This window comes from Ochotona princeps, chromosome 17 (genome assembly GCF_030435755.1).
Source record: "Ochotona princeps isolate mOchPri1 chromosome 17, mOchPri1.hap1, whole genome shotgun sequence".
Classification (NCBI taxonomy): domain Eukaryota; kingdom Metazoa; phylum Chordata; class Mammalia; order Lagomorpha; family Ochotonidae; genus Ochotona; species Ochotona princeps.
The window spans coordinates 13,932,009-13,957,875 of NC_080848.1; the positions used below are offsets into that span (position 1 = coordinate 13,932,009).

Sequence of the window (25,867 nt, forward strand, 5' to 3'; positions counted from 1 at the left end):
GAAGCCAATCCTGGTGGCGCTGCTCTCCTGGCTCAGCCACTTGGCCTGGCTGATCTAATCCGCCTGGAACCCATGCAGGCACACTGAGCATGGTGCTGGGTTCATGGAGAAATGACTTGCCTGCTAGGTGGTAGCTGGTGCGGGTAGTGCTGGGGTACAGTGGCCTGGCATGGGTTAGGGCACCTCATTTGGTGATGCCATTCCACACAGCATGGCACATGTCTGGGCCCCTTGGAGGAGTGGCAGGTGCACAACACCATGGGGTTGGCCCTGGCTGGGGGTGACACAGTCCATTCTGAGAAACTTAGGAAGTCCTGACGGGGTCATTCCTGTGTCTGAGTAAAGTGATCCCTGGGGGCAGGAGAGGCCAGGGATCCAAGCAATCATTGCAGGCTGGTCACCGGAGCAGCAGGAACCGGCAGGGATGAGAGCAGGCATGAGGCGACTGGGAAGACCGCAGTGGCCACCTGCCCTGCCTACACTACAGGCAGTGACCCGGGCAGTGCACGCCCCCACACTGGCCATTCTCCAGGACCCTGGACAAAGCAGGGTTTTTTTTACAAGGGTGACACTGAACAACCCTAGAGGGATATTGGTCCAGACTGCCCATTTCATAGATAGGCACACCTGGCCAGCAGATGAGCCAGGGTCCAGGTCCATCTGTGGGCCCTGCTGAGGCTACAGTGGCAGCAGCCTGTGGCCCCACCCCTACTGTGGCTTGAGGGGGTGGTGTGGCACAGACACCCCGGCACTGTGTCCCAACGAGCAGCTGGGCTCTGCTGATCAGGGCCCAAGGGGTCGGGTTGACACTAGGTATGCAAGAACCCTCCGAGTCAGTGCTGACCCACAAAACCCACGCTCTCCTCCAAGCCTCCACTGGGGCTTCCTACACTTACATAAAGAGTTGTGGGATGTGGGCTCATTTGAGTCGTTCACTGGGGCCCAGGCCCCTCCTGTCCGGGCACTCTGGAGACTGGCAGAGGGGACTGTCCCCAAGGGGGACCTTTTCCATGCACCTGTCCAGCGAGTCCTGGCAAGTGCCTGGGGGTGGGTCCCCCAACATTGGCCTTTTCCCTCCTTTGCAGCTTGGTCCAGCACCTTCTGGCTAACCGGGTAGAGTCTGTGCTATTCACCAGGAGTGGGTTGGGCAGGAGAGGTGCTCAGCTAGTCCCAGGGCTGCCACTGGCCTTGCAGGGCCTTGGACATGTCCTTATCTCACTGCACTCAGTGTCTGTTCCTGCGAAGGGGCCTCAGGTTGGCTGTCAGCCCCCTGGCGGCTGTGCTTCTTGGTCAGGGAGGACACTGAAAGAAAACATGCACCCTGAGGGTGCTCCCGAGGGAAGGGCCGCTTCATGATGAACTAAAAGGACTTTCTCTTGTTTGGACAGCAGTCATACAACAAACCCAGTGCGTATGCTAGTGCCAGCCCAGCAGAGGCCCTTGGCCGCATGGCTGTTGTCCCTATCCAGTGTTGGGGAGCTCCTGAGTGTCACATCCAGGGTGGGGTATCTCCCATCACACCAGTGGGTGGTCTGTCTCGGGGCAATTAATTGTGCTTCTAACTCTCTCTTGATTTTTCCCAAGGGCGCTGGGCAGGGGTGACGTGCTTGGCTGGGTGCATTTTCCGAAGTCTCCCGGGAAGCAGACACAGAGCCGGGCTCAGCCCCCAGTACCAGCCAGCGAGGAGCGCCGCCTGCTGCCAGCTGCGCATGCTAGATGCCCTGGACCCTGGGAGCCACTCCCCCACCCCCTCCGTCTCTCGCCCCATTTTGGATGGTGTGTGGTTTCTACACGAGGGGCTTTCTTCTTTAGTTCTCCAGGGTCTGATCAGAACAGGCCCAAGGCTTATCTTTGCACACATTAAAGAAAATAAAAATGAAAAAACAGAAAACACAAAACAAAACAAAAAACCCTCAACAACAATCCTGCTCCAACCAGAGGCTGTGAGTTCTGGGCCTGTGGCCAAGGACTCAGGGTCTGTTTGCAGACTGCTTGGGAAGAAGCTGTTCCCAGATGCCTGTGTGGTGGGTTACGAAGGACTGAATGCCCGCCGGTGCGTCTCCCTGTATGCCTGTTCACATCTGATGCCCACCCAGGCAGCTCAGAGCCGCAGGTAGCTGAGGTGTCGGGGGGTGTCCCAGGTGTGTCGAGAGGAGGATCTGCAGGCTCTGGGGGGCTGTTGGGCTCGCAGCTTGGAGGCCGCCTCTGTCTCCTGTCACACTGTGGTTCTCCATGCTGCAGTCCTGGCTCTTCTCACCAATGGAGACAGGCTCTAAGCCAAAGTGGCTTCCTGAGCAAGTGGTGTCTTCGGAAGGGGTCATTCAGTCCTTCCCAGCTTCACTCACCCCAAAACTGTGAGTAGAGCAGCTGGACTTTGGGTCCCCTTAGCATAGATCAGAGTCACTGAAAAGGAAGCTCATTTGTCCCTGAAGCTCCAGCACAGGGACCAGGAACTGGGCACCTCCCTGCCTCCTCCTTCCCTCTCTGGCCGGTGTGAGTGAGCAGAGGTGGAGTTCTGCAACTCTGTTAGAGGCAGCGGCAGTCCACTTGGTCCCCAGGGTTTGGCTTACCTGCTCCTCCCACCTCCCCGGCATTGGCTCCCACCTGGTCCTATTGGGTGCCCTGGGGAGGCGGGCAGAGCCAAGGCTAGTGGATTGGCCAGCCTGGGCCAGCCAGCCAACTGCTGTCTTCCTTGGGATCTGAAGAGCCGCATTTGCAGAGCAGAACAAAGATGTGTCTCCCGTCTCCTCTCTGGCGTCTCCCTGCTGCTGATCCGAGGCCCTGGGCTGGGAATCTTCTGGCTTACCAACATGGCCAGCGGGTAGGTGGCCTGTGCCCAGGAAGCTGCTGGCCTCACCACACAGCCCACCCCCTCCACGGAGTTGGAAGTGACCCCCCTCTCCAGCTCACTCAGACTGGGACATTTTTCTATCATGTCAACTGGATGTTGCTTGCTTTCTGTGAGAATATTTTGGAATGGATACATGTTTTCCAAACAATCGCTTCCTACCTATGTATTCTATATTAAAAGTGATTAAGTCACGTTTCTGGGGCGTAGCTGACAAGTAATCATTTGCTCATAGCACCTGAGGACACTGTAATTGTGCTCGCCGTAGTGGGGTCATAGCATCCACTGGAAATCTCCCAATCTGCTGTATCCAAAGTTTTGTAAAGAAGTTGTAGAAGTTGTTGATCTTTTTGATTTTATATTCAAAAAGTCTCTTTTTATAAATATTATTTATTATACAATGTATATACCTTTGAGTTAACTAAGATTATATATTATATAAATATATATATATTTGGAGAAAATATATTTCATCCTGCATTTTTTTTCTGTTCAGCCATTAAAAAGAAGGTAAACAAACTCACGACCTTTGATACATTGTACCCGGGGTGGAGCGGCCAGATGCTCCTGACCTAGGAGTGTCAGGTTTGGAATGGTTGGCAACGTGGTGGCCACGGTGTGTAAAATGACCTCATCAGGGTTGTCTCTGCTCTCTCAGCCCCAGTGGCTAGGCGTCTCATCTGCTCTAGGACTTCTAGACTGAGCTGTGGATGAGGAATTTCCGGTTTTAGAACTAACCAATCTGGGCAATAATTCATGTCAGAGACTCAAGCGATTTCAAGCACACATCAATATCACAGACACCGCTGAAGGATGGGGTCTGCGGTCAGCAGGCCACGGGGCTGGCTACAGCTTTAGTCCCTTCCTTTCAACAGGTTTTTCAGATCTCTTGATAGGGAAGAGAGGATCTGCCCTACTGACAGTGAAGCACCTGCAAACAGCCTTCACCCCTGCCAGCTCCCAGCCCCGTGACAGCAGGATACAGTGGGGCTGGGTGCTGGGCCAGGGCTCAGGTGGGGAGGCCACCGGCTGGGTGGGGACCCCGCTCCTGGACTACCCCGAGTACTCAGGCTCCATCTTCTTGAGGAGCACTGAAGCTCCGTTTGCAGGCACAAATGTTTCCTTGCTCAGCTACTCAGAAAAGGGTACCTGCATGTGGGTTCAGAGTGACTTCGCCTTCATTTACTTTCTCTTGGTTTGTTTTTAGGAACTTTTTTTTTCAAGACTTATTTGAAAGGCAGAGTGGCAGAGGATGGACGGACATCTGCTGGTTCACTTCTGAAATGGCCGCAACAGCCAGTTCTAGGTCAAATTGAGGCCAAGTGCCAGGAGCTTCATCTGGGTCTCCCAAGTGGGTGCAGGGGCCCAGGCACTCAAGCTGCTTGCTGGCTGCCACTTCAGGTGCATTTGCAGGGAGCTGGATTGGAAGAGGAGCAGCTGGGATTTGAACCAGCACCTGTATGGGATGCATCGTAGGCCACAGTTTAGCTTGCTGAGCCACAACACCAGCCCTGGGAACACATTTATGTCACCTTATGGTAACAGAACAGGATAGAAGCAGTCTGCCTCGTGCAGTGGGGACTCTAAGCTTGGATTAGGATCGGCTGCTAGAGGTTCCTAACTTCGTCTGACCAATGCAGCGTTTCACCCCTGAAAGGCTGAAGCCACAGCATGGTTACATTTCAGCCTTGTAAGGGGCTGGATGTGTTGCTGGGCACAGCCCCTCTACATTGTCCAATGCTGACCACCATTAACCTTTTATTTCACTTTCATCTTCAGCAAATGAGCACCCAATAGAGCATTCTGGGTATGAAAACTTCTAAGCAGGCCAGCCCTGTCAAAGGTCCCTATTCATGTTTAGCAGGACCAATTTTTTTTTTTAAAGATTTTATTTATTTTATTACAAAGTCAGATATACAGAAAGGAGGAGAGACAGAGAGGAAGATCTTCCGTCCGATGATTCACTCCCCAAGTGAGCCGCAACGGCCGGTGCTGCGCCGATCTGAAGCTGGGAACCTGGAACCTCTTCCAGGTCTCCCACGCGGGTGCAGGGTTCCAAAGCTTTGGGCCGTCCTCAACTGCTTTCCCAGGCCACAGGCAGGGAGCTGGATGGGAAGTGGAGCTGCCGGGATTAGTACCGGCGCCCATATGGGATCCTGGTGCGTTCAAGGTGAGGACTTTAGCTGCTAGGCCACGCCGCTGGGCAAATTTTTTTTTTTTAACGTGGGGTTAGCCATGTCCCTTGACCAAAGAGAAGACAGGTTATAGCTGTGCTTGAACACCTAGTTTCCCCAGAATCATAGACTTCTAACATAAGAGAAAGTTCAAAAAGAGCAAAAACAGGGACCAGCATGGTAGCCTAGTGGCTGAAGTCTTTGCCTTACATGCTTCGGGAGCCCATAGAGGCACTGATTCTAACCCTGGTGGCCCTGCTTCCCATCCAGCTCCCTGCTTGTGGCCTGGGAAAGCAGTCGAGGACGGCCCAAAGCCTTGGCACCCTGCACCCACGTGGGAGACCCAGAAGAGGCCCTGGGCTCCTGGCTTCAGATTGGTGCAGTGGTAGCCTTTGTAGCTGCTTGGGGAGTCGATCATTGGATGGAATCTTTAACTGTCTCTCCTCTGCTCTCTATATCTGACTTTCCAATAAAAAATTAAAAAAAAAAGAGCTACAATAATCTAATGAAAGGATGCCTTTCAACGCCAAACTATTTGATGGAAAATAGGGCTACACCGTAGCACTTGCCATCTCTGAGCTTTAAGGAGTCCCATTTCTCATCAAATGGCAGGAAAGTGGATCCCTGCTCTGCCCCTCTGGGCGTAGGGGCTGACCCACGGCTTTTACAGGCATTATCATCTACTCCAAGCTTTTATGACTTGTTGGAATTTGAAGGAGAGGTTTTTGTAATTTTTAGGCTATGAAAAGTCAGCCTTAAAGCAAAATACACTTCAGATTTTAACCAAAACAATTTGCTTTTTCTGTTAAAGTGTCTCGGGAGATGTGCAAATTTAGGAAGGGTAAGATCATCCCCTGAGATTCTAATTACAGCTTCAGACAGAAACCCAGCACACTAGCAGAGGGAGGAGGCCCCTTGCTTCCTCGGCAGGCCTGGCTGTCACCCCAGCCACACTGTGGCCCTGCACCTGCTTGGATGGAGCCTTAGTCCCCTGGCAACGTCTGTGCTGCCGTAAGCCTGGCCTTAGCGTCTTCCTCCCAGAGCTCCTGGGGAGCTGACCCTGCTGTCAGAGATGCCCTTGACACTGCCCTCTGCCCTACAGAGCCAATGCTCTGAGCTGCCTTTAGTCCCATTCTGAGCTAACACAAATGTTCAGGGTTCAGGCTGAGAGATTTGACAGCCTCATAAAGGTGCAAAAATTGGAGGATATCAAAGCAAACCATGGGAAGGAACCTCATTGAGAAGGTTGGGGTTCCTTGGTTTGTGCTTTTCACAGGAAAGAGTAGTTATCTTGAAGTTTTGTTGTTTATTTGAAAGGCGCACGCATGCACACACACACACACACACACACACACACACACACACAATCTTCCATCTACTGGTTGACTCTCCTGATGCCAGTGATAGCCAGGGCTGAGCAAGGCTGAAGCCAAGAACCTGGAACTCCATCTAGCTCTCCCATCTGGGTGGCAGCAACCCGAACATGTGGGATATCATCTGCTGGCTCTTGGGTGCTTTAGCAGGAACCTGGATTAGCAGCGGAAGTGGGGGCCAAGTGTAACAACTCAGTGGCTGAATTATCACCATGCATGTACCAGGATCCCATATGGGCACCGGTTCATGTCCTGGATGCTCCACTTCTCATTTAGTTCCCTGATCGTGGTCTGGGAAAACAGTAGAGGATGGCCCAAAGCCTTGGGACCCTGACCTGCATGGGAGACCCAGAAGAAGCTCCTGGCTTTGGATTGGCTCAGCTTCAGCCACTGTGGCCACTTGGGGAGTGAATCAGCAGACAGAAGATCTTTCTGTGTCACCTCTCATTAGATCTGCCTTTCCAATGGAGATAAATGGGTCTTAAAAAAAGAGTATAGGTGAGACCTGATCTTAGATACTCTGATTCGGATGCAGGCATTTCAAGCATTATCTCCCCTTTTAAACAAAAGAAAGAGAGATAACAGAGACTGAAAGATGCAGAGATCTACTAATCTACTATGTGCCGTCTCACTTACCAAATGGCCTCAATGGCTAGGGCTGGACCAGGCTAAAGCCAGGAGCCTCTTCTGGGTCTCCCACGTGGGAACCAGATGCTCAAGCACTTGGGCCATCTTCCCACTCCTTTCCCAGGCACATCAGCAGGGAGCTGGATCGGAAGTAAAGAAACTGTGACTTGACCTGTTGCCCATACAGAATGCTGACGACACAAATGCCAGCCAAAATAGACAGCCAAGGATCTCCACTCACAGACTCCCTCTCTGAAGGCCTATAATAGATGGGGCTGGGTTCGGCTGAGCCAGGATCCCAGAAATCTAATGTGGGTCTGCCGCGTGGGTGGCAGAGGCCCAGGGACTTGAGCCACCATGGCTCTCTCCTGTGGTGTGCATCAACAGGAAGCTGGACCTGGAAGCGGAGCTGCGACTCACACGGAGGTATTCTGATACAGGATGTTGGTGTTAGGCATGCCAAGCAATCCTGTAACTGCCATGATGAAATCCACTTCCCAAGAAATTTTTAAGTAAAAACCATCACCTGTCATACCAAGACAGGAATGGGCTTGTTTTTGAGCCCCACCTTCTTTGTGTGTTCCTGTCATTGTCTGCACTGCTTGGTATAAAATATTGGCTTACAGAATTTATTCAAGTATATTTACTCTTTATTGCATTCCATCATTTGCATTAAACAATATAATGTCTGTATTTTTCAATATAACTTTGGACACAACACAAAGACATGAACTCATTTAACAAGAGACACAAGTTAACACAATGTGTGCTGCTGCCGGGGGAGGAGGGGAGGCAGGGTCAGTGCTGGCTAAGCAGACCCAGCGAATTGCCACCAGGAATCACACAATTTCACAATACAGTCCGTCCACTTTTTAAAAAAGCCACAAAATAAGCTAGGGCTGAAAAGGCGAAACAAAGTAGCTACGACACTCCTCTCTCGCAGAAGCAGCTAGACAGCAGCGCTGTGCCCTCTCCTGTGGGGATGACAGAGCCACGCCAAGGGCCACTGTGGCCTCCTGGGCACTGTCCCTGCATTCTGAGCAGCAGTGAGGAGACAGTGGCAAGCTCCCCAAGTCTCACCCCGGTTCTGATGGCCTGGCTCATTCTTGGGGACTCTGAGGTGAGAGAGACCATCCTCCCACCCCTCCAGGGCTCCAGGGGTCCTTCCTGCCTTGGGAAGAGGTATGTGGAGGATGAGAGCTGTTTGCGATGGGTGGGAAACTGCTGTCTTGTCCTGGACGGTGATGGTTTAGAGGTGTTAGACAGTATACCGGAAATTTAAAATAAAGGGAAGGCAAATTCTAAGTAAGTCATTAAGCTCAAGAAAAAAAGCAAGAGTGGTGATGCTAACTAATAAGGCTTTAATGTGATGCTAAGGAGCTGACCCACTTAGCGTTGGACCCTAATTAGTGCTGGGAGGTTTGTAAATGATTTCATCTTAATAACTCCTTTCTGTTTAGGGGTGTACACTTGCTCCATCTTTCACAGGTCTTTAGCATCTAGCAAGTGGTGATGGTTAGCATACTTCTCATCACAGAGCGACTGATTGAGAGCATGGCACAGGAAACACAGTCATCATCTAACTCGGGACTGCAACCTGGAAGCTCTTCCAGAAATATCCGATAAAATATTTTAGACGTCCATGGCTGTTTCTCTGGGCAAGGATAATAACCGGTTTTATGGGACAGCCTTTAACCAAACACCCCACTACCTTAGTGTTGCCACTGGAAAAGTGGAAGACAGTCCTCAGAAACCACCTTTTTGTCAGGCCTCCTGTTTTGCACACAGGCTGCTAGCCTGCAGCAGGCCAGGCGCTGCCTTGCAACACTCGCTATTTCTGCTGGGAGCTCTGCAGGTGGGGTGGCAGGGAGCTTACTACATGTAGTGTTCACAAGCATGGAATGTTTCACATGTGGAGCTTCTAGGTTGGAAGGAGGCAGCTGTAGCCCGAGGGGTCAACCGCAGCATCCTACAGCCAATGTGCGCCTTCCACCAAGCACGAGAGAGTCCCAGGAAGCGGACAGCGGGGAGCGTCATTGCACTAATCATGCAGCGCAAGCACATGTTGAAGGTAGATAACGTTTCGCTGAGTCCATATCTGGAGGAGGAGAGTGAAGATCCCAGGCTCTCTTCGCCTTGGTCACTTCCCTTGGTCACTGCGTCCCGCAGACAGTTTTCAGTCAAAATCCAGGGGGCTACTGCAAAAGAGATGTCCAAACCAGAACACAGGTGAGCGTCTGCGAGAAGCTCCTTGCCGCGACATAACCAACAGCTTCCCAACGTCTTTTCTACATTTTCCCACTATGCATTTGCTGTAAGGTGAGCATCTCACAAAAGACAATGGCCACAGCTCCATGCACTGAAAAGCAGGTTCTGATAAATATGTACCATCGAGTTTTTGCCTGCATTGTGACAAGGAAGTTTTGCGAAGCAGGACAGGGAGAGAAAACCAACAGAATCAACTTCCTTGCTTGGTCCCTCAGACCTACAACACAGCGGAGAAGCCTAATAAATGAAGGCAAGGTTACTTCAGAAAGAAGTGGTCACATTCATGTGCACTGGGCAGCCACCCTTGGGACGGGCGCTGGGGTGCTGGAGGGTCAGGGAGCTGGGCCAGTGGCCTTGCAAGCTGGCTGTACTCACGCTCCTTCTTCACGCAGGAGGGCCAGGAACTTCCTCACACGGTACTCAGGATCCATCTAAACACACAAGACGGGACAGAGAGGTGTCAGTGGTGCCGCTTGGTAATGATGCACTGACTCCTGCCGAGGCTGTGCTTGACTGCACACCCACATCCTCATTCTGCTGCACCATAGAAACATGCTCCCTGCCCCACCGCAAAGTCCACTGTGGTGCCCAAGGGAGGAACCTGGGTTTCCCAGTGTGGACACTGTGTCCTGGGTTCCAGCAACCTGGCTGGCTGTTGCTCACCTGCCTATGAGGCAACACTGGGACCAGACCAGTGTCCCTGTGGGGGCTCACAGGACTTCTGACTTACAGGACTCACCCAAGGCAGAAAAGACCAGACTCGGAGAAACCAAACAGGCTGCTCAGACAACTACAACCAGCTTAGCAACTCCCCAGGAGCAACAACTCAGCCTCCCTTGGCCTTGGTCTCACTCGGTTAGTGTCTTCATATGATGAACACAAGCTTGTGCGGAGACTGAGAAGACGAAGAGTGCCTCTGCCCTGCCCTGGAGAAGAACCCATGCCTGCCATGACCGTGACTGCTCAGGAATCCAAGAACAGAGGGCAGGGCAGGGACTCAGGTGTTTGCTTGGAGAGCTGCACTCTTGATTTCTACTGTTTTCTACTTAATACTCATACTGATTTGTTAAAATACACTTTATTCTCACTGGCCTACCAGAAAATGATCATTAAAAACATCTTGAATTCCTCAAGATGAATTTTTATTGAGAGCAGCACACCTAACTTCTAAAATATGTTCTGGGCAGGAGTCTGTTTCCCAAGAGGGAACTCCCTGCCCTCCAGGAAGAACTTTCAAGCCGCGGAGCAGCTGTGGGCAAAGGTGCGGGGGGTGGGGGGAGCAGCTGTGGGCAAAGGTGCAGGTGGATTCCCCCCTCCGACTGCTTTCCCCCCACCCCCAAAAGGATTTCTCTGCCTATCCCAGAAAGACATTGAACAGAAGTTTCAAATGTATCAAAGTTAAGAGGGCTGACTACAAAGGACTAAGAAAACGTGTAAAGAGCTAACAAAAGAAACATTTTTTTCCCTCTTTGGGAATAGAATTACATATGAATCAATTGTCAAATTCTTTAAAAAAAAAAAATGAACTGGCTGGAGCTCCGCTGTAGTCAGTCAGTACTTGTAGGCCTCTGCCCATTAAACGTATTTAATATGTGTGAGCAACGACTTACTGAATTGCCTGTAGCTATGGAATTAAAAGTCAAGAGAAAGGGAGGAAAAAGTAATCTAGATAAATGACTTTATTCCCTCAGGTGACATCCAGTCAGAGCAGATCCTGTGTGCTGTGCAAGTTTTGACAGAGTCGTGGAGGGGGAACAGAGAGGTCACGTGACTGCCCCTCGGCCCGCCCGAGCACATGCCTTTGCACTTGGGCTCGGCTCCCTCTGCAGACCTAAGGTGAATCCACTCAGCTGCAGGAAACCCAAGGGACAGGAAGGACTGCAGGCTTGGAGGCCCAGGAGGTGCCCCGCAGGCCTGGCACCCCACGCCCACTTTCTGACCCGTGACCTTAGGTGGCATAAACTTGCTTGTTGACCTGCAGGTGTGAACGACTCAGGAGCCGGTGGGGGCTAGGGGCTGGGGAGGGAAACCCATAGAGCTTTTCTCTGCAATTGTCAAAAACAAAAAGTGCTGAAACTTACATGAAAGTGCAGGGCTCATTCTGACAGTCCTTTTTGTTGCCGGAAAAGCCAAACCAACTGCCCAGGCAAAGCGTCCTGCAACTTAGACTTCTAGTTCATAATGGAAAACAAAAAGTCCCTCTGCAAACTCAGTAGTGGAACCCTTAGGTTTTAGAAAACCACAGAACTTGCCTGTAAATGTTCAGAAGAGACTGGAGGGCATCGATCTGTACTTGGTCCACAAGTCTGTTTCAGTGGAGCTGCGAGGCTTCCACGGTACTGCTGCCACCGCTACCACTGCCCACCACCCCCCGGCTGAGCGGCTGGCCACTCAGAATGGTGCACGATGCCCAGAAACACAGCGAACAGAGCGGATCAGGGATGGCTTCATTCACTCATGTCACCACAGTGGCCTAGGTTCCTCGCCTTTGTCCAGCTCTGCTCCAGGGGGCTGTGGTCTCAATGAGAACCACGGTGCCCACCTCCCAGTCAGCAGGAGGGAGGTCAGCTGAACAAGCAGACACAGGATGGGCACACGATGGTGTGAGGTTCCAAAAGGAGGAAAACAAGTCGCAAGTGGACAAAGATCCAGCAACATCTCCTGTGGGGCCCAGCAGCCTAGGGACCCAGTTTTCAGTGTGATCCTGGACACTTCAACCCTGTCATCATTTGTCTAGGAGCACAGCCAGGGCAAGAAGCACAGAGCCCTAGGCCAGGCTGTACGACTCAATCAGCCTGTTCCTGACAACAGTGGTGTGGTGTGGTGGCCACCTGGGTGGGGGTGCAGGTGTGGTGGCTTACTGGGCACTGATGGACACTCCCAGCCCTCCACCACTACTGGCCCAGTGACCTTGAACAACCACTGTCTAACTGCCTGTGGGGCCCACAGCAAGTCATCTCTCAAGTGTGGGGCAGTGGAACATGTGTCTTTCCCAGTCCTTTCTAGTTCTAGGATGCAGCAACTGACCAAAGTCAAAGTCAGAGTTAACTCTGTAACCCAGGGACTTGGATGCTGCCCGGCAAGGCCTGAATCCCAGAAGGACATGTCTTACTTGCAAGGACATCTCAATCAGCATGAGCAGCTTCTTGATTCCTATCCAGACCTTCTTGCCTTTGACTTGCTGTGCAATAGTGGTGCGTTCCTTATCCTTGAAGTTGCCCAAAAGCTACAGAAACAATAAACAAAAACAAGAGCACGCTTGCAGCAAATACGTCAGCAATGTCACTTGGTTCTTACAGTTGTCCCTAAACAGCAGCCAGGAGAACTACTTGTCTAAAGCTGATAGGAGTCACTCCCGTTTTATAATCCAGTCTGGCCCTTCCAAGGCCATCAGTTGTAATTACAAAAGTGAAAACTTGGATCTGACACCCTGTTTTCCTGCAGGCCTCCTGACTTGGAGATGCATTTGTTGGGGGAAAGATAGCTCCACTCCATAACAAATGTAAGCGAAAATTTCTAACATTCCTTTCTGTGAATGCTCTGCATCTGTCAAAGCAGACTCAACTGAATTCTCTCGCCCACCCCAGCCCGAGAGCTGCTCAAACAAGCAGCCTGCAAACATTCATCATGTAGAAAATTTTCGTTTTGCTGGGAGCACACATGGACCAGCAGGTCCCAGGGACTGCCTGCTGCTGACCACCTCACTGGATGAGACTGTCCGACAGCGTGCATGTCATCTGTGCACACTGACACTCCCACCAGCAGTTTAATGAACATAATTTTAAGCAATTCAAGACTGTCATACTTATGAAGCTTAAGAAAACATTTCCATATTATGTACTTAAAAACAGAGTTCCTTTTTTGGAGTTTCTAAGACTTTCATCATTGCTCCAATTTATTAAATGTGGATGGAGCCAATCCCAGGAATGACACCATTATCGCAGGTTCTTGGAGAAAATCATCTAGACACATTCATCATGCCGGCAGCGTGTGTGCCGCCTGCACGGAGGACAGGGCAATTAATCCGCTGTCGCTGACTCTCAGCATCCTCACACGATTCCTGGAAACAAATGGAGGTAATATCCCAGCACCTCCCTTTCTAGGCTGACTCAGAAAGTCAACGGCAAGAGCATGGCTGCCGTGCTGCTGGGGAACACTGGGAGCGTGGCTGCCTCACCTCCAGGGCTTCCAGCAGCTGCTCTCCTGTGGCGATGTTGGGCACATGGATGGTGGTGCTGAACGCGTTGAGCATTTCCATTTCCTGCAGGACATCTTTGCGGCTAGTGGTCCCGATGATCAGAAGCTTACGGCCCTGATCAGAGGAAAAAAAACGTTAAAATGCAGAGAGTAAGATTAGTTAGGAAACCAGAGCAAGGCCGAACCAAACGTGTGCAATCCACGGTTCCAATCACAGGAATATAAATGATGGAGTCAGAGAGGAAGAAAACTCAGGATTTTCTTAATGAAAATCTAAAAAGGGGAACCAAACACTGCTTCAAAGAGAGGCTGTCTTCAGTAAGCTCCTGTCTCCACTGCTGCAGCAAGTGCCTCGGTAAACCCGGGAGACGCACAAGCAGACAGATCAGGCCCAGGTGTCTGTGTGTAACTCCTTCTCCAGCACAAACACAGCACAAGGTGGAGCGAATTAGGGGGGGATGAAGTGAATGAACAGAATTTTTGGCCAGCTTAGCAAGGCCAAGCTGAACAAGCAAATAACTTAGGCTTGTTACATGCAACATGTAACTGTCTCATTTTGTATTTTTGTTTCATATTTATTTTTTTAACCCCCAGGCTCACGGCCACCATTCCTGACTTCCTTTCTTCAGAGCCAACCATCTTTCATTCGCCTAACTTTTCTTCTTTTCCCATTGCCAGGTCCGTCTGCAATGGTGAGATTTCTGCTTTCAGCTTTACATGTTACTGACTGACATCCCACTCTGGAGGATGGGGATTTACTCTTCCTTTTGTGCTGCTTCCACTATGGGCCCAACACAGTTAAGTTCACATTCAGTATTAACACAAACACATGACTCACAGGTAAGCCACAGTGATGTTGCATTTCCCTTTGTCGGCAGGCTTTGGTTTTGACCGGAGTCAACAACTGCCTTTTCCCTTTCTGTTTAGTTGACCAGGCTCTTAGCATAAGCTCTTCCTTAAATACAATCATCAATCTCCTTCCAACTGTGGAACTCACTAGGTAAGCTCAAGTGTTGCTGTTTTCAGGGAGACACTGCCCTCCTGGAGTCTCTGTCTTCACAGCCAATGGAGGCTGACCACTCCCAGGCCTGTTGCTGAGCTGTAGCTCTGCAAGCTTCTCCCTTCCCTATCAGCCCTCCAGCTCCTCACCTCCCTCTTGCTTCACTTTGCTTCCCTTTGCACAGTGAATATGCCCAAAGGCTTGCTGAGAAAGACAGCATGGGCAATAAAATTTCAAGACTGTGCAGGTAAGAAAATGTCTTGATTCTTCCTTTAGTCTCGTGTCCTCTATTTCAAACGTACGGCTTTGCCTAGCTATAGAGTAAGGCCGGAAAAGAAACGTTCTCAAACGATTCCGAAGGCACTGCTCTTTTAATTTTCAGAGTTGCTGGCTGGAAGACCAATGCCATTTGATCTCTGACCCTTTGTTTCTAACCTGTTGTTTTAAATATAAGGTTTTAAGAATCGTTATGCCTATGTTCTATAATTTGAAAATTACATACCTTGAGATGGGTCGTCTTTACTCACATTGCTGGCACCAGATGAGTCCTTTCTACACTGGAAATTCCAATCATTTAGTTCTAGGAAATATCTTGGATTGTGTCTGAGATCTCCTCCCCTTCATTTTCCCTGTGTCCCTATCCCCTGGGAGCCCCCGCTGCTTGGATCCTGGTCCTCCAAGACTGATGCCAGTCTTTAAGTTTTGCTCTTAGTTTTTTTCTTTTTCTCTCTACACTTTTTAGGTTAGAATCAATTTTAACTTCCAATCTTCATGCTAAAGTGCTTTTTTATTCCTAAGCACTCAATCCTGGTTTTTGAATGTCTCCTTTTCTAATTGTGAGGATTGTATGTTTAGGAAATGTTGTGTTTTGTTCCCTGCTTTGCTTCCTGTGAGATTTTTTTTTATGTTCCCCCTGTTTGGTCCCTGGGGGCTCTTCTCCAGCATGGTGATGCTTGGTGAACCTTCATACTGCAGCAGTAGACTAACGACCAGAAGCTCTGCATCCGAGGGCCTCACGACAGGGCTGCCTGGTGAGCACTAGCTGACTAGGTTCCTTAAGGGTCAGGATACGTGGGCTCTTTGAAGGCAGATTCGTCATCTCCTCCCTGCGCTGCCTGGCCCAGCTGCCAGCCCAGGGGAAGTGGGTGGCACAGAGGCCTGGGAATCTCCCCACTCACTTCAGAGCTCGTGACTTAACCCTGCTGCCCTCTTGAGAGCCGTCTCTCGCTTAACACTCATTATCATCAGGGGAGTTGGGAACTTGAATCATTTCCCTTTGACTGCTGACGCTATTACGTCTCACAAATGTAAGTAATTTGTTCAAGGTCAAATAGCTAATAAACCAAAGAGCCAAGACTGGAAACCAGACCCAGGCCCAAATAATCTGCTGCCTCTCTTCAAGAAACACACACACACACACACACACACACTTTAAGAAGGTTCCTTGGGAAAATGGAATGTTTCAAACTTACGTCATTACACTTAAGAAATGCACTCAGATCTTACATAAGGCTGTAACACAATCATTAAACATACTCAAGGATCTTAGAAATTTGGGAGATTAAAATTCATGTGCTAGTAGGAAAAGAACTTACGAAGTTAAAGACCAGATGCCCAAACAATTTCAAATATCATACCACTATTGTCAGTAAGGCTCACTCATTAATTTTGCCCACCTGCTACAGCAAGGATGGACAAGGCACCACTACAAACAGGCATATCCAACAAAGTGGAGACGTAGGATCAGCCACTGGTATAGCAGGGAACTGCGCAAACACCATGAGACAGAAGCGTAACTGTGAAGCAGACAGACTAAAGGGTGATTATTACTTAATAAATCAACCACTAAATACAAATATTTACCACAGATATTTACCAAGTTTCTAAATGAATATGGAATTGACATTAAGGAGTGAAGGGGACAAGAGTTCATCACAACACAACACGGAAAAGTAGAGGTACTACACATAAGGTGTTGGGTAGAGGCAAGAAACGTGGCAAAGAAAGCTGCTTTCTTTGGAGCTGATAACTGCTAAGTGAGTTCTACGGAACGATGAAGGCTGACGAAGATGAAGCGGAGGGATACTCTAAGCCAGGAGCAGACACACATAGCCAAGTCCAAAGGGGGAAGACAAACAGAGGCTGGGATAACATACACGCTTCTACTAGGAAAGGAAACTAATGCTTTAACCGTGCTTTTTACACTAACTCCTATGGGTAAAACTCGGGACGATCTCCCTGAAGGCTTATCAGTGCCAAAGGCCACACGTGCCGGACATCCTCATTATCGTGAAGGGCAACTGTTACTTCTCCTTTTCCTTGCATTTTTAATACACGTGGCCCATAATTCATCCTTCCTCATCTTGTTCTCCTCTCTTGAGGACAATGCTGCCCCTGTAAGAAGCTTCTCGCTCATTCCAGAAAGCTGGACTTTGCAAATCACCACCATTTTCCTAGTGAAACTCTCCTATGTTAACGGGGACTGTGTTCTTCAAAGTGTTGAAAGATTGGGAAACACAGAGCAACTTATAATGGAGCTGCTAATTTATGTTTTGCTTTTCTTCTTGTTTAACAAGACTGCAAACACTGGAAGGAGGTCATGACCCAGGCAAGTTCAGGCCTTGACTCGTAAAGCATCATCTTTAAGAAATACCGAAAAACATTACCAAATAATTAAATTATGCCGGGTCATTTTGTATATTAATTAGTGATAATGTGCATAAGGAAGCTTTATCATGAAAAACCAGCTCTGAAGGTATTTATGCAATAAATCATGCTGGCTAACATTTGAAGGGAAAAGCTGCCAGCAGCATGAACTGGGGATGCAGTTTTAGGAATAAAATTAGCAGGTGGTGGGTGGATACTCTATGCAGAGGCTGACAAGTACCCTGGGATGCCTTCATCCCCATCAAGAGTAGCCACTCTGCTTTCCACCTAGCGTCAAGCCAATGGGCAGACGTGATGACTCAGGTAGCTGGAACCTTGGCATGTATGTGGGAGACTCCGATGGAGTTCTGGGCTCCTGGCTTTGGCCTGGTCCAGTCCCAGGTGTTGTGGACATTTGGAAAGTAAAGCCGGTATATGGAAGCTCTTTCTCTGATGCTCTTTCAGATAAATAAATACAAATAAAACAAACACAAGCCGACTTCAATCGAGGAGATGAATGTGGGGCTAAGAGCAGTCCACAGAGCCCCATCACGCCTCTTGAAGAAAGAACAACACATGGCAAATGATCACCTAGTCGGGGAAAAGCTGCTCCGGTAGCTCCTTGCTGAACTTCGCCAGTCCTGATGCTAGAAAGAAAAGACCTAAATAAAATGACTATCTGCCAATCGGATTATGATAAACATTGTTCCAAGGTTAAATAAGTATTAGTTGACTAATTCTCAGCACCATAAGAAGCAACTCAGGTGAAAACATTACCATGAAAAAGGCAGGGCTCAGTCAGGTGTTGATCCTTCAAAAAACCACTTCTTTACAAGCTGAAGAATGACTGGAGCACTAAGCGGCATCTAAGCCTTTTGCCACACAAAGGGCTGACCAGATAATCCACATCCTTTCATAGGTCTTGCCCATTGATTGGCCCCAATAAACTGATTTGTAACAAAAGTTCATGTGGAAGAAAGCTTATTTTCCCCCTACATAAAAATGCCACCAATATAATACTGCAGTGAAATGGAAGGGCTGATTTCAACCTATGAACAAAAGTAAAGTCAGTTATGCAGGAAAGAATGGCCATTCTTCCCATATCATTCAATGGTGAGTGAGTGTAATACACCGCTGATAAGAAGAATTAACTGTGAACAATTGGAAATCCTGAAATGGATTAAGAAAGTTAGGTTTAGTGAGTTTGAAAGTGCAACTGGGGTGGGGGGTCTTCAATTTTATTTTCTGTTAGAATCTGAGGTTTTGCTAGTGAGAGTGAAAAATGTTAGAACATGCAGAATCTACATACTCAGTAAGTGAAATATAAAACAAACATTAGCCAATGGAATGATGAGATCTGGGTTGTGCCTCCCAAATGATTACAATTAGCCAGAAAAAGCAAAGAAATACTCAGTGATCTCTATCAGACAGTACCGTGACCAAGGACAGTCTTCCTGAAGCGGGTTACCTGGGAAGACTCCTGTGAGATGGTTAGAAATACTGAGAAAGAGGGGGCACTGCAGGCCCTGAGGAGAAAGGCCAGCCTACAAACGCTACTACGTCCCAGTGGGTGCTGGGAACACCACACTCTGAGCACCATGGGCCGAAAATCAAGACTTCTTGAAGAGATGGTGAGAGGGCAGCCAGAAAGGAAAACTCAACCCAGGGAGATTGAAAATGAAAAGCAATATGAAATCTCTCTCTCTCTTAATATGAAAGGCAGAACAGCAGAGAGGAACACAGGACTCTTCTATCCAATGGTTCACTCCCCAGATGCCTGCAGCAGCTAGGGCTGGGCCATGGTACAGCAGCAGCCCAGAGCCCAGCTGGGTCTCTGCCACGGGTGGGCAGGGGATCCAAGTACTTGAGCCATCATCCAATGCCTTCCCGAGCATACGTTAGCAAGAAATGAAATAGAAGACAGACGGGATGCCAACTGTGTGAAATGAAGGCTTTCCAGGGAGGACGGGGGGAATGACCCTGGCAGCTTCTTACAGCGCTGGTCCTACCCCGGGGCTTCTCAGGAACATGCTGCGCCAATCCAGGTGAGCTGCCACAGCGAGTATTCTGGAGCCAGTGTGTGGTGTAGTGAGCAGGGCTGCTGCCTGTGATACAGGCAACCTGTATGAGCACTGGTTAGTGTCCCAGCTGCTTCATTTTCAATCTAGCTCTTTGTTAGTGGCCTGGGAAAACCACAGGAAGATGGCCAAAGTGCTTGGGCCCTTGCCATTCACAAGGAAGACCCCAATAGGAGTTTCTGGTTCCGGGTTCTTGTGGCCACCTGAAAAGTGAACCAGTGGAAGAAGATTTCTATCTCCCCCTTTTCTGTAACTCTTTGAAACAAACGAATCAATCTTTTAAAAAAGGTATTCCTAAGAAACACCCTGTATCTCTTAACCAGTATTTTACAGGTATGATGTCTTGTTTTTCCAAGGCTGCAAGCAGGGAGCTAGCTGGATTTGAAGAGGAGCTGCGGGGGTTAAAACTGGCACCCACATGGGATGCTGGGTGCTGTAGATGGAGAGTCAGCCTGTTAAGCCATGGTGCCAGCCCTTACAATGTTTTTTTTTTTTTTTTTTTTTTAAAGATTTTTATTATTATTGGAAAGCCGGATATACAGAGAGGAGGAGAGACAGAGAGGAAGATCCTCCATCCGATGATTCACTCCCCAAGTGAGCCACAACGGGCCGGTGCGCGCTGATCCGATGCCAGGAACCTGGAACCTCTTCCGGGTCTCCCAAGCGGGTACAGGGTTCCAAAGCTTTGGGCCGTCCTCGACTGCTTTCCCAGGCCACAAGCAGGAAGCTGGATGGGAAGTGGAGCTGCCGGGATTAGAACCGGCTCCCATATGGGATCCCAGGGCTTTCAAAGCGAGGACTTTAGCCGCTAGGCCACGCCGCCGGGCCCACAATGTTCTTTTTAATGCAAGCCTAGGGCTTGTAGAAGGCAATAGGGGAGATGCAGTCCCTGGATGGGGAGCCGCCTTGATGCAGGAAAAGGTTCAGGCTCCATCATTCAGGGCTGTGTGACCTGGGCAGATTATTTCACTTCTCATCAACGATTTCCCCTGGGCCCTAAAGCAGGACTGAAAGTTCTAACTACTTGTGAGATCAGCCAGAAGGAAGGGAAGCTGACGCCTGGGTCTTTGCTGTCACTGTCACAATAGGCAAGAAAGGCAGACTAAGAGTTGGAATAGAAGGCTGTGAGAGGAACCTGGGAATTTTTGGGGACCTCAGGAATCCACAAGGTCTGGTGGTGAACAGCAGGATGTCTGGGACTCCTCCCCGCTGCCGCAGAGGGCTGCAGCACGCAGCACAGGGCGGGCTACTCTGTGCTACGGCAGGGTAGAGCACCAATCTTCAGGTCAATCAGGTGTGCAGTACCAGCAGAAGCCTGAGGTTGCAGGTCAGGAACCCTCTGGGAAAGAGCCACCACCGTGCAGGGACAGTGAGGGGCCTCCCGGTGGGGTGGGAGGCCAGAAGTTTCCAAGAAAGGGGAACAAGCTGAGCAGGAAGGGTTCTGGGCCACCAAGGATTCTGGCCATGCTCCTGTGCTGGGAAGCCCTGATCCTGTTCTCATTGTGTTTGACAGAGACTTCTGCTAACTGCCACCTCAGCCCAGTGCTCCACGGCATTCCTGGGCAAGCCTGACCCGTGTTTCCAGCCTGTTGGCTCCTGTGGGTGGAGCTGTGCCTTGTGGGGCACAGCTTTCATTGAATCCTGGACAAACCCACTTGCTTATTTGTTCATTTACTATTTTTTAAAAATTAATTACATTGCATTATGTGACACAGTTTTATAGGTACTGGGATTCCCACCACCCCTTCCAAAACCCTTCCCCATGGTGGATTCCTCCACCTTGTTGCATTACCACAGTTCAAATTCAGTTGAGGTTCTTTCATTGCAAGCATATACCAAGCATAGAGTCCAGCATCTTATTGTCCAGATAAGTTCAACGGCTTGTTGGGGAGACCATCTCTGGTCTGAAGGTAGAGCCGGCAGAATATCATCCCGATCAATTAAAAGCCCCAACATAACATCAGCAACAATTTATAACGTTATGGAGTTAACTGACATAGTATTGAGTAACCAATATGTTAAAAAAAAAATGCAAGTTCTTAACCACATCCTGTGACTTCTTAATTGACATTTCAATTTAGTTTATATACAACCAGGTTCTATACACCTTAAAATGGCTATAGATTGCTATTCAGCTGTCTCATGTCTATTTTCATTGTAGTATTTAGCATTTTATAGCGTTGAAGCATAATTTTGCTGAACCTGGCTTTTTTTCGCAAACCCACTTTCTTAACGCCTCAACCTTTTGCACGTGGATTCAATGTGCTCAGTAGTATTTCTCACTTTTATGGAGGCAAGTTTGCAAAACAAACTTTTAAATAAAGATTTATTCAAAAGGTAGAATGAGAATGAAATTGAGTGAGAGAGAAAGAGAGCTTTCCAACCACTGTTCCCTCCCCAGATGACTACAACAGCCAGATCTGGGCCAGGCTGAAGCTAGGACTCAGGAATTCCATCTAAGTCTATATGGGTGGCAGGGGCCTAAGATTTGGGCCCTCTGCCATTGCCTTCCAAGGTGCAGCAGCAGGAAACAGACTGGAAGTGGAGCAGCTGGGCATGGCAAGCAGTGGTTTAACGTGCTGTACCACATTGCTGGCCCCTGCAATACAATTTCCATGATTCAGACCCATTGTGCCTAGCACAGAAATGGACCCAACAGTCCCTTTGTCTGGAATACTCTCCCTTTAAAGCCAAGATTTGTTTGAATTCCAGCTTTTCTGCAGGTCTACTCCCTGGACCTCCAGTTAAAACTGCAGCTTCCCCAAAGGCTCCCTCGTGCCCTCTCCATCTTCTCTCCTCCTGCTCTCACCCCGGAGGTGGGACTCAGACTACACGACCCACTTCACTGGGTCCCTGTACTGATTGCATTTCTCACTGATCCTCCTTCCTGAGGACAGGACTCGGGTCCAGTTTCACTGGTGCATCTGGGACCAGCACAATGCCTTCTACACAGTGCATGCTGCAGCAGAGAATGAGGGGCCCCGGGTGGGCTTCAAGGAGCCAGAGCATTCCTTCTTTGTTACACTCTCCCTTGGGACCCTGGAAGAGTGTCTTCAGTAGGACAACCACTTCCTGCTACTTGGAGGATCTGCATCTTTGAGTCCCATCTGCTGAACACCATGATAGACAGCAACAATGCTTAAAAACAGCCTAGAATGAAGTGTGGCATGTAGGCTTCACTTCACTCAAGAGATAAGTAGATCTCAAAGGCTGCCACATCTTTTCCTTTTAATCAATTAATTAGCTATTAGTTGGCTAACACAGACTTCTCAAGAAGAAATCTTAGGTTCATTAGAAGCCATTAATACTAAGCATCTTATACATCTCTAGGTTTCCCCAGACCAAGGGAAGACTGGCTACCACTAAAAACAGCTGGGAGAGGAACAGGGCTCTTCCCAGACCCTACCTGCATTTCTGATGTCTGTTGCTCCAACGTCTGTAACTTTTTTCTTTCTTTTGCAGTTAAATGTCTATGTTGAATACCAAAGGACGGATGTTTCAAATAAATCATGCTACAACGAGGCAGACAACTACACTTAAATTCTCCATTAGATTTTCCCCTGAAGCAAATTCTTAGTCTACTTCTGTGTAGCCATTCTGTGGTGTTGCCAGCAGGGCGGGGGACAGAGAGGAGGGGAGTCGTGATGCAGGCTGGATATGGCAAAGAATCTTACGCCCAGCTCACTCACACCAGGCCCTGTCGACTGTACACTGTTTAGGCTTTCACACGTGAGGCACCCTGAGAACCAGCCTGCTCTGCCCAAGCCCAGGGCTGGAGACATGACACTGGCTCAGGGGAGGAGGGGGCAGTGGTCTGTGCTGGGACTGGAGCTCCGTCTTCACAGATAGGCTCACTCTGTTTCACTGCTCTGGAATTTTCCACTCAGATTAGCAGGGGCTGATCTTTCAATTGTGAAGTAGGGAGAGAGATCACTTACGAAAACACAACCTTTGGGCTTTGAGGAGAAAAGATTAAGTAAATGAAGAAAATAAAGTCGTACTGATCCTGCCCTGGCATTCTCAATGCTAAAACGAAGGGTTGTGTTGGCGGGTGCTTTCTCATGAGAAAAAAAAGTTAACTATTACAAAGTTTCCCAGAGTTCCTTGCCAGTTGGCAAAACCACTTCTTGTGTTTACAACCATAGTTCAAGACTTGTCTGCTCTCCACACTTCATCCTCATTCCCTCTCACACAGCCCGTTTTCCTCCTTCGGGCATTAGTCTTTCAGAACATGGATTCTATATGTCCAGTAACACTGTCTAATGTATCCAGAGGGCAGTTTGCAAAAACATTTTCTATAATCAAGAGCCAAGAAGCAAGCCCAAATTCTCTAATTTCCAGAATTGATAAAACAAAGTAATGTGAGGTTCAAGAAACTTTGCTAGGGGCTGGTGCTGAGGTATAGTAAGCTAAGCTACCAGCTGCAGCACCGGCATCCCATCTGGGTGCTAGCTGAGTCTTAGCTGTTCTGCTTCTGATCTGGCTCCCTGCTGATGTGCTTGGGAAAGCAGTGGAGGATGGCCAGCATGCTTGGGCTCTTGCACCCACGTGGGAGACCAGAAAGAAGCTCTTAGTTCTTGGCTTTGGCTTGGTCTGGCCACAGCCACTCTAGTCATTTGGGGAGTGAACCAGTGGAGGGAATATCTCTCTCTAACTCTCTCTCTCTCTTCATAATTATGCCTTTTAAATAAATAAAATACATTTTTTTTTAAGGGAGCTTTACTAATAAAGGCAGGCACAGTGGTCAGGATCTAATGAGCTTCAAGAAGCTCAAAAATATTCTCATTTCTCTTAAATGAGAACTTCGGGTTGAAGGCAATGTTTCAATATATTGTAAACTGTGCAGATTAACTTATAGATTCTTCAACATATATAGTAACACAGTCATCTTTATACCAACAGAAAATGCAACTTTAAATAAGTTCTCATGGAGAAAGGGGCCCACAAAAGTCCTAACGAGGCTTTTACACACACAGAATAAGCCCCTAGGACACTTGCTTCAGGGACAGGAAGATGGGACAGAAATTGTGAAATGACACACCTGTACCAGGAGTCAAGGGGAAGCTTTGGTCTCAGGTGACAGTGGCCACAAGGAAAGGAAGTAGGTGGGCTAGTTCCTAGAGGCTCCTGGGAGCTCTCACCATGGCCATACGCCAGGCCTTACTCTGTGCCTGTCCCTCCTGAGCACTGGAATGCCCGTCTCTTTCTTTAACAAGAACTTCCCAAGCCCCTCCACCAGAGTATTTGTCTTAGGATTTGGTAAATGCCTTGGTTTCAGTAAAGTAGAGATGGGGAGGAAGGTGTCCCTGCTCTTTTCTCCCGTTCTGTCAAAGAGCTTGGGAGTACCAAACTGGAATCTGTAACATACTTTCTATGGCAACTTGCTGTATATCACAGTTAAATGCTTCAGTTTTCCCAGGTTACAAGCTAAATAGGTGCCACAGGCTAGCTAAAGGCGCTGCCTGCTTCCTTAATACCTTATATCTTTGTGGTCCAAGAGCTTGCAAAGATCTCCACCGCATATTATCTGACCCATAATGGGATAGTTAAGGCAAGAGGAATCACCTCCATTTTACAGATGAAGAAATAAATGCGAACAAATTAAAGGGACTGCTTTACAGCTACAAAGTCTGAAACTGTCTGAGCTAAGACTCAAGCTTGGCTTTTCTGTCCCAGGTTACGAGGGGAGGACAGCACTGCTACTTGACAGCACTGTGGGAGATGATAAAGTTTAACAACTTTTCAAAGCCGAAACCCTATCACAGCAGTGTTGTTAAGGCAGTGGTGCTGAAAGATGACATTCTGGCTATAAGAAAATGTTTTAACATTTTTCTGATGATTAAAATGTACATATTAATTCTGAGTTATCTGAAAATAGTACTCTGCCCTCCAATTCATTTTCGTATTTATACCTATAATAGATGTATTCTCTCTCAAGTCCAAATGAATAAGAAAGATCAAACTCTATTTGGATGACCTGGTTTTACTCAGCAGAAATTTGTAGCGCTGTGTTTTTGAAGGATTTGTCACTTTCTTTCACTGTTTTTGATGTATCTTACATTAATCCACACATATATTATATATGCACACATATTCAATGTATACAAAACTTTCCAAGAACATCTGCTACATTCAGCACAGGACACCTAAAAGCCATTTAATGTCACTGACTTAAAAATCGGAAAACTAGGCCCCTAAACTGCCAGTCACATAGCTTGATTTTTTTGTTTATTTGTTAAAAATGAAGTCTGATACAGAGTCACCGCTTCAGTGGCTACACTGAGTGTGTCTGGCACAACAATGATCGCTCTTTTCTGAAATGATTATGTATCTTATTGAGTCACATTGGAGTCATTAGGCAGCGTTAATTGTGAGCAGATAGAGGGAGAGATACTCGTGTCTCGGCCTGTACCATTTGAAGGTTGTTCCATTATCTGCTCATTTCACCAAAGCAACCCAAACCGAGGAGTTGCCTAACACTACCAAGACATCCTATGACATATCTGAAGACTACTGAGACATCATGTAAGGGTTACATAAAAAGCAATCTTGTCTTGGCACAGGTGATGTTACAATGAACACGTCTGCATGAGTATTTGGACAGTTTCTTGGTGGTTCACACTGTCTCTTGCCCTTCCAGCTATACACCCAATTTC

The 25,867-nt window shown here is 48.4% G+C and overlaps 2 protein-coding genes across 2 annotated transcripts in view; one reads left to right on the forward strand and one right to left on the reverse strand.

The window, feature by feature from the left end:
* The window catches only part of WNT3 (Wnt family member 3), a 33,090-nt gene extending 31,374 nt beyond the window's left edge, over positions 1-1,716 (forward strand). Inside the window, exon 5 of the mRNA XM_004597291.3 lies at positions 1,585-1,716. The gene's annotated coding sequence lies outside the window, so the exon portion shown is untranslated. The remainder of the gene's footprint in view (positions 1-1,584) is intronic.
* A 6,975-nt stretch (positions 1,717-8,691) lies between these two features.
* Positions 8,692-25,867, reverse strand: part of NSF (N-ethylmaleimide sensitive factor, vesicle fusing ATPase) — a 144,301-nt gene continuing 127,125 nt past the window's right edge. Inside the window, exons 18-21 of the mRNA XM_058676301.1 lie at positions 13,468-13,602; positions 12,403-12,516; positions 9,666-9,721; positions 8,692-9,220 (exon numbers count right to left, since the gene is read on the reverse strand). Of these exons, the coding sequence (XP_058532284.1) occupies positions 9,199-9,220; positions 9,666-9,721; positions 12,403-12,516; positions 13,468-13,602 (327 nt within the window). The 3' untranslated portion in view covers positions 8,692-9,198. The remainder of the gene's footprint in view (positions 9,221-9,665; positions 9,722-12,402; positions 12,517-13,467; positions 13,603-25,867) is intronic.